Source organism: Dendronephthya gigantea, unplaced genomic scaffold (assembly GCF_004324835.1).
Source record: "Dendronephthya gigantea isolate DGI-Jeju-01 unplaced genomic scaffold, DenGig_1.0 000033F, whole genome shotgun sequence".
Taxonomy (NCBI): domain Eukaryota; kingdom Metazoa; phylum Cnidaria; class Anthozoa; order Malacalcyonacea; family Nephtheidae; genus Dendronephthya; species Dendronephthya gigantea.
In genome coordinates this window covers 1,163,025-1,175,251 of record NW_021163043.1, presented here as the reverse complement: position 1 = coordinate 1,175,251, position 12,227 = coordinate 1,163,025, and the positions used below count along the sequence as shown (strand labels likewise).

The 12,227-nt window shown below is 39.0% G+C and overlaps 2 protein-coding genes across 2 annotated transcripts; both read right to left on the bottom strand.

Moving 5' to 3' along the window:
- Positions 1 to 645: 645 nt before the first annotated feature.
- Positions 646 to 1,662, bottom strand: LOC114525097. The gene has a single exon (XM_028546306.1). It carries the CDS (start codon positions 1,660 to 1,662, stop codon positions 646 to 648), a length of 1,017 nt encoding a protein of 338 aa, XP_028402107.1.
- Positions 1,663 to 4,710: 3,048 nt separating this feature from the next.
- LOC114525235 lies at positions 4,711 to 11,960 on the bottom strand. Its single transcript, XM_028546459.1, has 3 exons — positions 11,889 to 11,960; positions 6,832 to 7,479; positions 4,711 to 5,273 (listed from the first exon to the last, which is right to left on the bottom strand). Exons 2-3 carry the CDS (start codon positions 7,397 to 7,399, stop codon positions 4,855 to 4,857), a joined length of 987 nt encoding a protein of 328 aa, XP_028402260.1. The 5' UTR covers positions 7,400 to 7,479; positions 11,889 to 11,960; the 3' UTR covers positions 4,711 to 4,854.
- Positions 11,961 to 12,227: the final 267 nt, after the last annotated feature.

Below are 12,227 nucleotides of genomic sequence, written 5' to 3'. Positions count from 1 at the left end.
AGCACCTCACAACACAAATGGTGCAATCTTGTTGGTAACGTCCCAGGAATATCTTCCTAGAGGGATGATAGGGCCTGGAATTCTTCACGTAAGTTGGAATAGTGAACTCATAGCTGTTAGCTTTCTTTGAAAGATAATCGCAGTGAAGGGCTGCAATTTCATGAGCCCTTGCGGCTGAAGTCAAGGGTAGCAGAGTGGTTAGCTTCAACGTTAAAAGTTTCTGAGAAAGTCCTGCTAATGGTTCTAATGATGACAAAAATTGCAGCACTGGACCAACTTTCCAAGTTGTGCAAACTCTAGGGGTTGCTGGTCGAAGCTGGAAGATGCCTTTCATAAAGCGGGATACTAGGGGTAAGCTGCCAAGTTGCAAGCCATCAACTGGGTCATGCATTTGTGAGATGCAAGATTTATACACACCTACTGTTCTTTATGCGAGATTACGTTCGCTAAATTGGGTAGATAGAAATTCCAAGACATCAGTTACAGGGGCTGAAAAGGGACATTTATTCCTCTGCGTACACCAGCTAGCCCACAGCTGCCATGGTCCTTTATATCGCTTCTGAGTGCTTGGCCTTCATGAAGCCAACAGGATTCTGCACACCTCTGGTGAAAGGCCTGTTGTTTGCAAACGAGACCTGACAGCGGTCAAACAGCTAGACGCAGATTTTTCCACATTGGATGGATAGCCTGCTGCTCGAAAGGTAAGAAGATCGTCCTTTCTGCTATTAGTAACTGCGCTGGAAAATCTACCAGCAACTCCAGAAGAGTCGGAAACCAGGGCTGCCCTGGCCATGTTGGGGCTATTACTAGCCCTGTTGCTTGATCCTGTCGCAGTTTTTGAAGAATCCGAGGCAGGAGCACTATTGGAGCATATATAAACACAGTCCACTGCCCCCAGTATTGAAGGAAAGCATCCGTTGCCATTGACCCTGGGTCGGGGTATCTTGCCACATAGCGAGGAAGCTGGTGGTTGATGCGAGATGCAAATAGGTCCACCTGTGGTGTGTAGAACCTTTTGGTGATCATCTGGAACACTCTCTTCTCCAAGGTCCATTCTGTTCGGTTGTTGAAATTCCCTGACGCAAAGTCCGCTTCGACATTGGTCACTCCTGGAACATGTCTCGCTGTAATCCATATCTGCTGGGAAATGCAAAAGTTCCATATCTCTAATGCCAGAGATGCCAAAGTTGGTGAATGTGTCCCCCCTCGCTTGTTAATGTACGAAACTGCAGTGGAGTTGTCCATAAGCACTTTAATGTGGTGTGGACGCGTACTGTCTCTCACAAACGCCTGAACGGCTAGGTAAGCTGCCTTCAGTTCCAACACGTTGATGTGAGCTCTGGCTTCGTCCTTCTGCCACTGACCACCTGTGCTTTGTCCCAGAGAACTGGCTCCCCAACCTTTCTTGGAGGCGTCTGTCGATATTATCTTGTCGATTGCTGGAGGGTTCAAGGCCATCCCGTTGATTTGATGCAGTCTCTCTGAAGACCACCATTTGAGTTCGCAAGATGCTTCCTTCGTCAGGGCAATGAAGTACGTCTTCAACCTTGTGAAGTGGCCTCTCTTGTGGAGCGCTGCAATGAACATCCTTTGAAGGGCTTGGTAGTGCAATGGTGCTTCCCAGATTCCGATTCGGGCTGTCTGATTCATCCGCCCCAACATAGCCGACAACTCCTGCATGGAGCACCCCTGCCTGGTCAGGATCTCTGTGCTCTCTTATTGTGTGTGACAAAGTTTCTCCAGAGGAACTGCTATAGTCAGGTTGGTTGAATCCAGTTGTGCACCCAGAAGGATGATTACTTGTGTTGGTGAGGGTGAGCACTTCTCGAGTTTTATGATAAAGCCAAGGTCGGTAAGAAGGTTTGTAACAATCTTAAAAATTGTTTGTAGCTCTTTCCGGTGGTGATGAAGGATCAATAGGTCGTCCAAATAAATCACTACTCGTATCCCAGATCTTCTCAGGAGGCAATGATTGGCTTGACTAGTTTGGTGAACGCCCGTGGTGCCGATGAGAGGCCGAAGGGTAGACACTGGTATTCGTATGTTGCACCATGAAAATGAAACCGAAGGTACTTCTTGTGTTCTTCTGCCATTGGGATAGAGTAATAGGCGTCCTTCAGGTCCAGTTTCATGAGAAAGTCGTTTGGTTGCAACATTGTTTTTACTAGGTCCAAATTTTTTAGTTTGAACTTTTCTGTGCGGACGTAATTGTTTTGTGTCTTCAGGTTGTTCTTGTTCGCCTGCTGTACTATGAACATCCCTTCACTTCCTAATATCCCTTCACTGTCTCTAAGACCGACTGGTCTGAAGTTATTATTTTCCAGTTTTCTATAAAGTGTTTTATTCGACCCGCTGTCTGGTTCTCTTGCAATGCAATTTTGTTGAGTTGAGGGATCATATAGTCAGCTGTTGTTTTGAGTGTTGGGCTCCTTGGAATTTCTTGGTCGCTTGTGGAAGGGAGGTCTGTATGAAGATGAGCGACTAAAATCTGGTTTTGGGTCTCCTGAGGATTTATAGGACCATTTGCGTTTCCCCCAAGTACGTTAACTGCTGGCAGTGGGGGACGAAGTGGCACAAAAGGGCTGCCTTGGTCGGTCCTTCTGGTACTGTGGCTTGGGGGGAGCTGCAATAACTTTGGAATTTGTCTTGGAATGATCATGCTCGCTTTGGACTACTTGATAAAATTTATCAGGGAAGAGATGTTTATCGGTTGGAATATCATCTTTTAGAATTCTCTTACCAACATCGGTGAGAAATACTCCAAAACGCTTTTGGCGCCATGCATTTAATCGGAAGCTTGCATTACCCAGTAAAACCAGGGCATCTTCCAGGTATGCTTTTATTTCGTCCGGGTCAGGACCAGTGCCCTCGTCACTCTCATCAAGACTTGGAGGCTCTTCGAGGCAGTCTAATGCTGCAGCAATAGGTCGTGCAACAGCCAGGAAGGGGGCTTGCTTCTCCACGAGGCCATCATCTGATGTGAAAACCTCTTTCGTCTTGTGGTAACCAAACTTTTGTTTGATATATTCTCTAGTACCTGTTTCCATTGTAGGGGCAACAAGCACTTGATCCATCCCTTTTATTGGGGGATACTTTTGCATAAGATTAGACCAAACTTCTTTAGAAAGACGCTTGGTGAAAGCTGTGGTCAAGAAAGTTGTAACTTCTTCAGACAACTCTGTTTCCTTAGCTTCAGAGTAATATTTGGCAGGGCGACTGTTGTGTTGTAGTGTATCGTTTACACTTTCCTTTGGTAACCCTTCTACTGAATTTGTTGGCTGAGGTTGAGCAACAGTTGTTACTGCTTCTTTCAAAAGCATTGGTGAAGTGTTGCGAATTGTACTAGCCACTTGCTCAGCAACCAGTGTACGAATGTCATCGGTAAGTGATGATCTGTCCGAGTTGTTACTCTGAACAGTCTCAACCTCCATCTCCTGCAAGGCTGGTACCTGCAGGGTGGAAACAGTCCATTAGACTGTAATTTTGGTTTGTTCGAGTTGGTACTCTGAACAGAGCTCTTTTTTTTTCTTTTTTCTTTATTTGGTGTCTGTGAACAACTACTAACGGTACTAGTCTTTATTCGTAATATGTACAGTTAACTGAAGCTAAATATAAGTGCTATACATTAACTAGTTGGAATCCTCATCGTATTCAATAAAACTAGTCGATTCTATTATTCGTGACTTGCCAACACCAAAATGTCAAGTTTTTTTGTTATTTTAATCTAAGTGACTGAAATCTCGCAGTACAACAAGAGAAAAGTTCACTCACCTGGTTAGTAGCCATCTTTCATGAATTTACTAATGGATGTTAAATATTTATGAGGGATTATGCGATTTTTTTTCGCTTGTTTGTAAATGAGTTCAAACCGAAGCTTGCCCACGAATAAGAGGATGGTTAGTACGCATGTCAAAACAATTGTGGGTTATAGACCGCTGCCGGCCGCGGATCTGCACCAGTATTGGGAATCAGTCGGAGAAGGTACGAAGGAGAAAAATTGCTGTTGGAAATCTTAAGCAAAGACCTTCACTTCTGGGGCCGGTTGTTCAAAAGACGCAGTGGCGTAGCCAGCCTGTCGATTTTGTCCCGCTATGTAAATTTCGAGTTATTATAATTATTTATGTTTTTAGAAATGTATTGTTTTCACAGTCAGTGAACACCAAAATATTAGCATAGCGGGACAGATTGACTGGCTGGCTACGCTACTGAAAAGACTTTTATAACTTAACCATGGGTTAACCTAACACTTTACATAAAATTTTTTCATTGCTTGTTTATAAAAGTTGAATATCTTTTCCATTAGTATTTTCTGGTTCAATAGAAGTTATATTTTCTAAAGGTTCTAAAACAAACAGTGGTTCAGAAGCACATAAACTAAAACAGTGGATTAAAATTTAACCCAGGGTTAGCGATAATCTAGCTTTGAACAATCGGCCCCTGCATGCTTAATTCAAACACTGTTTGCATAAATTAACAGCGAACCAATCACATACGATTCCCACTTTTTCGGGTAATTGTATGTGTTTGGTTCGCTGTTAATTTCACAAAAATTAACAATTCTCCACAGACTACAGTGAAGACTTCCGCCAGATTGATATACAGAGATGTTCCAATTTTTTAATTATGTTTAACCCTTCACATTTCAACCGTTCACATTAAATTAAACTTTATTAATTTTAAAATGAATATAACAGTAATAATGAAAACATTATTGATTGGATTCTCCCCCCTATCCAACTGCAATAACAAACCTAAGTTTTATCACTGTCTATCATGAACTGTTAAATGGCACAAGTAATTATTTTAAATTAACGAAAATTACATCTAAGTTCAGAATAATTGAACATTTGAAAATTATTCTTGATATTTACCATCCGCTTCATTTTCGACATCATCAGTCATCAGTTGCTCGAAAGTAATTCCCATCAATATTTTTCCTATTGTGGAATCGTACACATCCTTCTTGGAATTTCTTGGTAATACACCACTCACAGTAAATACATTATGTGCCTCATTATCATTTGCTTTATAAACACCAGAAGATAAGTTTCCATAGCGTTGTTTTCCATACTCCAGTTGGATTGTTGGCAATTGGAAGGAAAATGGTAGCTCTTCGGGGCCTAGGATATTTCTAAAATCTTCATAAAATTTATTGAATGCGTTTCGGGTTTTCCTCCTTTCTTTTTCCCAATCTTGTGTTGAGCAAGTTTGTTTTTCCATATCCTTTGCACATTTCTCCACATTTCCAAGCTTTTGTTTACACTTTCCTTTACCTGTCAAAGGATGTCATTGTTCAGTCGTATCAGTTATTAGTAAACTGAACATTTTAAAATTAACTATAGTTTTTGAGCCAGCGCATATGCTCAAGGTAGAACGTAACAGGCACGAGGTGCTCGTTATTCTTAAAAATATACAAAACATATTACGCATGAAATTGTAGGTATAGAATAAGGAAACTTATAATATACATAAAAAATATTCTCAATTCTGATTGGTTTAGAGCAGTGCAATATCTAAAAAATCTGCCAAAAATGGGAAATCTGAGTGCCAAAAAAAGGAAATCCCAGAGCTAAAGTGTTATAATTGTTGTGTCTTCATATCAATTAAATTTTATAGTAAAAACTTTGAAACAGTTCTATTTTTACACGATTTGAAAACAACATGCAACTGGGCATGAACTAAAAATTTTATTCATTTATCTCATAAAATTTTATTCATTTATCACATAACACATTAAGATTTATAATGAACTACATTTGAGAATATTAAAGTTGTGTTTACCACAAAAGAATTACTTTTTGAAGCTGTGCCGGATGAAATATTTTTAAGTGTAAAAGCTTCCTACTTCATTATACACCGGGAATTCGATCGAAAATCTGGTCTTGTTATTTGTTAAACCGTAAAAAGTCCTGACCACATTCGAGTTTCCTTCTAACATAATTAATATAAATTGTATAAAAATTTTGCAAAATGACATTGACAGTTATTCAATGACGTTTGAAAATGAAAATTTTTGTTTCGACCAATCAAGAGCTTAGTAGTTCATACTGGCGCATGCGCATAACGTAGAAGACCGCCATGGCTGGGGCGAACTACTTTGATTTCGCATTCGCACATCGTGGGTGTAAATATCCGGACGGAATTAGTACCCTCGCACGGTGCTCAGGGATAACATTTGAGGTTTTTTCTTTGTCTCTAAAGATTTTGTACTGTTTTAATCGTTTGAAGGCTTCGATTTTAACCATTACTTAATTGCTGCCATTGTATAATGCAGCAAAATTGAACGGGTAATGTTTACACTAGCTTTATGATTATATTTGTATTGATTGATGGAAAAATTAGCTATGATATACTCGGTAAAATATAATAAGACTGATTTGAGTTTTGTGTCATTTCATAACATAGGTTTAGGTCAGGTTAACTCAGGAAATTGTGTACTTGGTTTCAATGGCGTAGCCAGCCTGACGATTTAGTCATGCTATGAAAATTTTATGTTATTATCATTATTCATTTCTTTAGAAATTCATTGTTTTCACAGTCGATGAACACCAAAATATTAGCACAGCATGACTAAATTGTCGGGCTGGCTACGCCACTACTTGTTTTGAAATAGCGAGGGGTTGCTGCATGCATGTATTTCTAGTTATTATTATTAGACAATAGCATAGATTCTGGTGCAATTTGGAATAAACATGTACTTGTGAGTTTTTCAAAGACTTCAAATTGCACTCGTCCTTCGGATTCTTGCTATTTTGAGGTCCTTGAAAAACTCACAAGTCGCACTCGAAAGTCGAAACCATGCTATTACCTATACTAATTGTATAGTACTACCTTCTTCTAGATGCCCACGTATAGATGCCCTCAATGCTTGATCTCTAGGCGGATGGCTCCAGATAGTAATATTACTATGAGGAAGCCTGGCTCTCACATAGGTCTGGTTGTCACATTCAAGGGAAACCAGTTGCGGTGGCGAGTTAACATCTGAAGCATCATACACGATATGTTTGGCAATTAAATCAATTCCTTCGCAACTTCCTTGAAGTTTCATCTTCTCCCATTGCTCGCTAATAAATTTCGCCAGCTCCGGGTTTTCGTCAGGATTTTGCATGGAAATGGCCCATGGGTCATCGCGATCTGCAGAATATGTATTTCTTGTAAACGCAGAATTCAGCCCGATTGATATGATGAACACAGTTGAGTTCAGGGTTGTGGAAACAAATGGACAGCAAAAGTTCTCAAGTTTTATAGTACTTCCTGAAGTTCTGGGAGGAACAGGCCATTCCTTTTTGATAAAATCTTTAAGTCTACCCATATCTTTGTTATGTTTCTGCCAAACTATTTCTTGGTTTCTGGTCGGTCCTAATTGATGCTCAGAATGCGATTGACTTTGAGGCTCCATCAATTGCGCGGAGGACAAATCTCGGACGTCTTCGTATTGTTGATGCAAACGATTTTCCAATGTACTTTATACACACGATTCTAGAAAAGCATTTTTATTATTTAGTTTGGATATGCTCTGCTTAAATTCAGTTCTTTAAAGTGTTTCTGCAAGGAAAAACGAAAGATCTGAAAAGTTTATATGCCTATATAGACTTGGTAAAAATAGTTTTTGTTAGTAAAAGCGCTGCGGAAGTCTTCAAAACAGCCTAAAATAAATGAACATTACGCGCTTTTTCAATCGTATACTGAAAAAAAAAAACTGGTACCGAGAGTACCGGGCTTGTGACGTATGCATGCAGGCGTTCTCCTAAAGAACTATATCACTAATCGCGGCGGACAGTGCGTTGTAGATTTTTCGTTCGAACGTAAAACAGCCGATAACCAACGGTTTGGATTATATATATAGATGATAAAGAACACTCGCCAGCCCTAAAGAAGGCGGTTTTAGTCGGTGGTCTGTTGTACAACTCTTTCAGTCTGAGCTAGTCGACGGAAACGGAATTTTTCGAGACATTCGAAGTGGGATTTAAAACCGTATGTAAAACTACAGTTTAACAGAGCAATCTAATGTCAAAGCATTCCCATAACTGTATGCTTTAACAAATTTAACGTTTCATTTCACATACTATATGGATTTATTTTAATACATAGCTTGTTGTACATATGGACATTGTAGTAGACGACGCAAAGAGTAGCTATACCGGCGGTATATTGCTATAAAGAACATCATAATCAGTATAGTCACGTATATATTAATCTCCCATATATTTATTTTGCGCACTAGCAAAAATTCACAATTGAAAATACCATTTTGTTATAAACGCATATTTCATGACTGATATAATTATAAGGAATTAAATATTTATTGTCAATAATCCTTTAGTAAGTGCAAAACCAACCTTAACCTATATATGGGATGGAATCGGGTCGTCGTGGCGGTCGGTCATGAAAATTTAGGCCCCACGGAATCAATAAATACTACTGCAAAAATTCCTGCGATTTACCTGAACATTTAATACAATTAGTAGAAAATGATATCATAAACAAACAAGTATGGCTGGCTGAAGATTCAGCAGGAGGAGGAAGATTGACACACTTATATAATCGGTACAAGTACATAGAAGAAGAAGGAAAGAAATACGGTTATTTAGTAAATGGTCCAAAGTGTTGGCTGATAGTGAAGACGCAAGACCTGGCCAAGCAAGCAGACCAGATCTTTGGAGAAGAAGTTAATATTACAGCAGAAGGAAAACGTCACTTGGGAGCTGTTATAGGATCCAAAGAATATAGAGATCAGTATTGTAGAGATAAAATTCATGGATGGGTACAAGATATCTCATTACTCGCAAAAATCGCGAGAAGCCAACCTCACGCAGCCTACATTGCCCTTACGAAAGCATATAAATCAAAATTTACCTACTTTATGCGAACAATTGAGGACTTCGAAAAGCATGTAGACCAGATACACGAAACATTGAATGACATTCTCTTACCACAACTTTTCGGCCGAGAAGAACCCTTTGCGAGTGAACTTAACCTAACACTAGCTCAAGGGCGTACTGAATTCTAGAATGGTAGCTCCACTGCAATACCAAAACGAAAACTGTTAAGTCAAGAATATGGATATCATTAACACTATCCCCAGACCTACTGTTCTTGGTAAAGCAATCAAGAGACAAAGAAGCGAGTTCCTTCCTAAACGCGATACCACTCAAAGATCAAGGTTTAGCTCTTAATAAGCAAGAATTCAGAGACTCGTTACAAATGAGATACAATCTAACTCTGGATGATTTACCAAGCCATTGTGCATGCGGAGATCGCTTAAACGCCTATCATGCCTTCTCTTGTAAAAGGGGGGGTCGTGGCGCAAACGCATGATGGAGTCCGTAATTCGCTAACAACACAACTTGGTAAAGTGTGTAAGAACGTAGAAATGGAGCCTCATCTTCAACCCCTTGACAACGAGAGATTTGACCTGAGATTGGCCAACATAAGTTCTGAAGCAAAATTAGACGTGAGGGCAGATTGTTTTTGGCTACGTGGAGCTACTGCATTTTTCGACGTAAGAGTGACGCATATAAACTCCAAATGTAACCAAGGCCGGCCAACCCAGATCAATTTCAAGGAACACGAGAACGAAAAGAAGAGAAAATACGACAGTTTTAGACTTCAAAATTTACTTCACTCGTTTTCAGAACCAATGGAGGAATGGGATCTGAATGCCACAAGTTTCTTGCTCAGTTGGCACAGAAATTAGCAGAAAGAGATCACGAACGATATGCAGTTGTCATAGCGTGGTTGAAAACCAGAATCTCTTTTGAAAAGGTCGGTACATGTGAGTGTAAGGTCGGTACATGGTCTAGATAACCTTTTCATAGAAAAGAACTTGAAGTTTTAGACGATTTTGCGCTAAATGCTAAGGTTGCTGAGGTTTTTTAAATTTTAATTCTAACTTGAATTAAATTTTGATTATAACTTGATGCGCAAGTGACTCTTTTAAACTTTGGGAAAAACAACAATTAATTCGATTTGAATAAGAGTTTTAAACTGCCACACTGAAAATAATGCATGTTAATTAGAATAGTTAATTAGTTTCAATTAGTTTCAATTAGAATGTAAATAAAAATTTTAATATCTTAACCTATGTAACACGTACACGCATGTAGCAACCACGATCAGTGAAAATTGCGCAAAGAAATGAATACAGCACAATGCATCAACCAATGCATGTATATGGACGAAAGCATGCACTAACAAACCAGAAAGCTGAAGAATAAAATAAGCTTATGTAGTTGAAATGTAACCTTGAACTAAGACCATGACCATATGAACTAACGTTCTTAGCTCCTAGCTTTATTTTCCCTAGCATATATAAATCCAGTTTCGCATGTATTCTGTCATCGTAAAAACGGTATATCAAATCATAATTATCCAACTAATATACATAATCATTCAAATAATATCTACACAAATGCTTGGGTGCACAGGCATGGGCAAAAGGTGCACACATCTTGAGAATTAAATTACTAAAAGCAAGCACGTATCGCCGCAGTAAAATGCTATTCAGATATAACGTGTGTTCTGATTGGTCAAAGCCCGTGTTTGAATCAGTTCATCAAAACATGGGAATTTAACATTTATAGTACGCGCGTATTGATTGGTCGAGAAGCGTGTTTCTATAACTGTATAGAAACACGGGAATTTTCCCGCCGAACTTGACAAGCGAAGCGATGTAATGAGAATTTGTAATTGAATCGAATTATAATATTTGTACAAAATCTTTTTATCGAGTTATATTATAAAAGAAATAGAAAACATTTTTTCCTGTGTTTCTATACAGTTATAGAAACACTTGTAGGAGTTTGGGAGAACTCAAAATAACGTGGAAAAACTCGCCCTACGGGCTCGTTTTCCCACTGATCATTTCTCGTTCTCCCAAATTCCCACGCGTGTTTCTATAACTGTATAGAAACACGGAATATGTTTTCTATTTCTTAATTACAAATGTTAAACTATATATACATTTCCGTATGACCCGCAAGACCGGCATTGAGCGTTTAGCTAATATTTTAAAAGGGTGATGTTTCCTTAGGCGGAGTGACCCGCGGATAGTTTTCCAAAAAAATAGCATGAATTCCTGTTTTATTTCGCTAACTTGAAGTTTTTAGCTGTTGTTTAAAAACATGGTAACTTCTGGATATAATGTAGTTCAATCATCGGGTATTAGGTTGTAGTTTTTGTGACGTATCTTCATGTAAATTCGTAGATAATTATATATTTACGTCTATGTCTGTAGCGTTTTGCTAAACTTTTTGTACTTTGCATTATATATGGACGTAGTAAACAAAGTAAACGCGACACGCGCGCGAGTATCACACGCGCACACGCGAATATCAGCAAAGTCAGGGCTGCCTTAGCCTGCAACGCAGACTATATATTGGGGTATATATAGTCCAATATATAGTCTGCGTTGCAGGCTAGGGCTGCCTATTTTTACGCTGCAGCGTCATCACGACCGAGGAATTTCATCAGTTTACATTTTCATAGCCGAGCTTTGAACCTAAATTTCTTCAACCTCTACTCCTCTAGTCCGAATTATTCGACAAGCCGGTGGCATTGAAATCAAATTTTCATATCTCGCCAAAACCTAGAAATTAAACGTTTCATTGCATATACACCTTAAGTTGTCTACTGGCTCTTGTTTGAGCACAATAAAATCTAAAAACTTCAACGATATCTGTACTGTGGGATGGGGATCATCGTCTGTCTAGCTGTTCGAGCGATTTATTTTCATTCGACAAGTCTTGAAGGGTCGGGTAGTCAGGGTTTAAATCCTTTTCTTTGTTTCTATAGATTTATCTATATCACTAGCTTTGGCAGTTTGGCTTCTTTGTATGCTATATATGTCAGTGTTTTATCAGATATATCAAATCTACACTGCTTAATACCGATGTCAAGCGAAGTCCAATCTCCTTTCAGCTCAAAAATTTCTTCGTACACTGCCTTTGTTATTAATTTTCTAAATATGCTATGCAGAGTAATGCATTCCCGATCGTGTTTGTCGTTGGCCATAGACATAGTAACAACCACTGTGAAGTTAGCCGCGGATTCAGTCTCAGATTTGGCCGCATATTTAATTAACTGAGTTCGATCATTCAAAAGTAGAATTTTTGTCATTTAAGTATAACAGCCATTTTTGCGTTCAACTATAAATTTACGAAAGATGTATAGTTGCTTGACTGTAGTTAGAATAAAGCAGTTGGTTTTACAAAAAATATGCACTGCGA

Excerpts from the sequence above, each read along its gene's own strand:
- LOC114525097 (XM_028546306.1), bottom strand. The coding sequence starts at position 1,662 with ATGTTGGGGCGGATGAATCAGACAGCCCGAATCGGAATCTGGGAAGCA.
- LOC114525235 (XM_028546459.1), bottom strand. The coding sequence starts at position 7,399 with ATGGAGCCTCAAAGTCAATCGCATTCTGAGCATCAATTAGGACCGACC. Across the intron at positions 5,274-6,831 it reads ACGTGGGCATCTAGAAGAAG|GTAAAGGAAAGTGTAAACAA; the intron begins GTAGTACTATAC and ends ATCCTTTGACAG.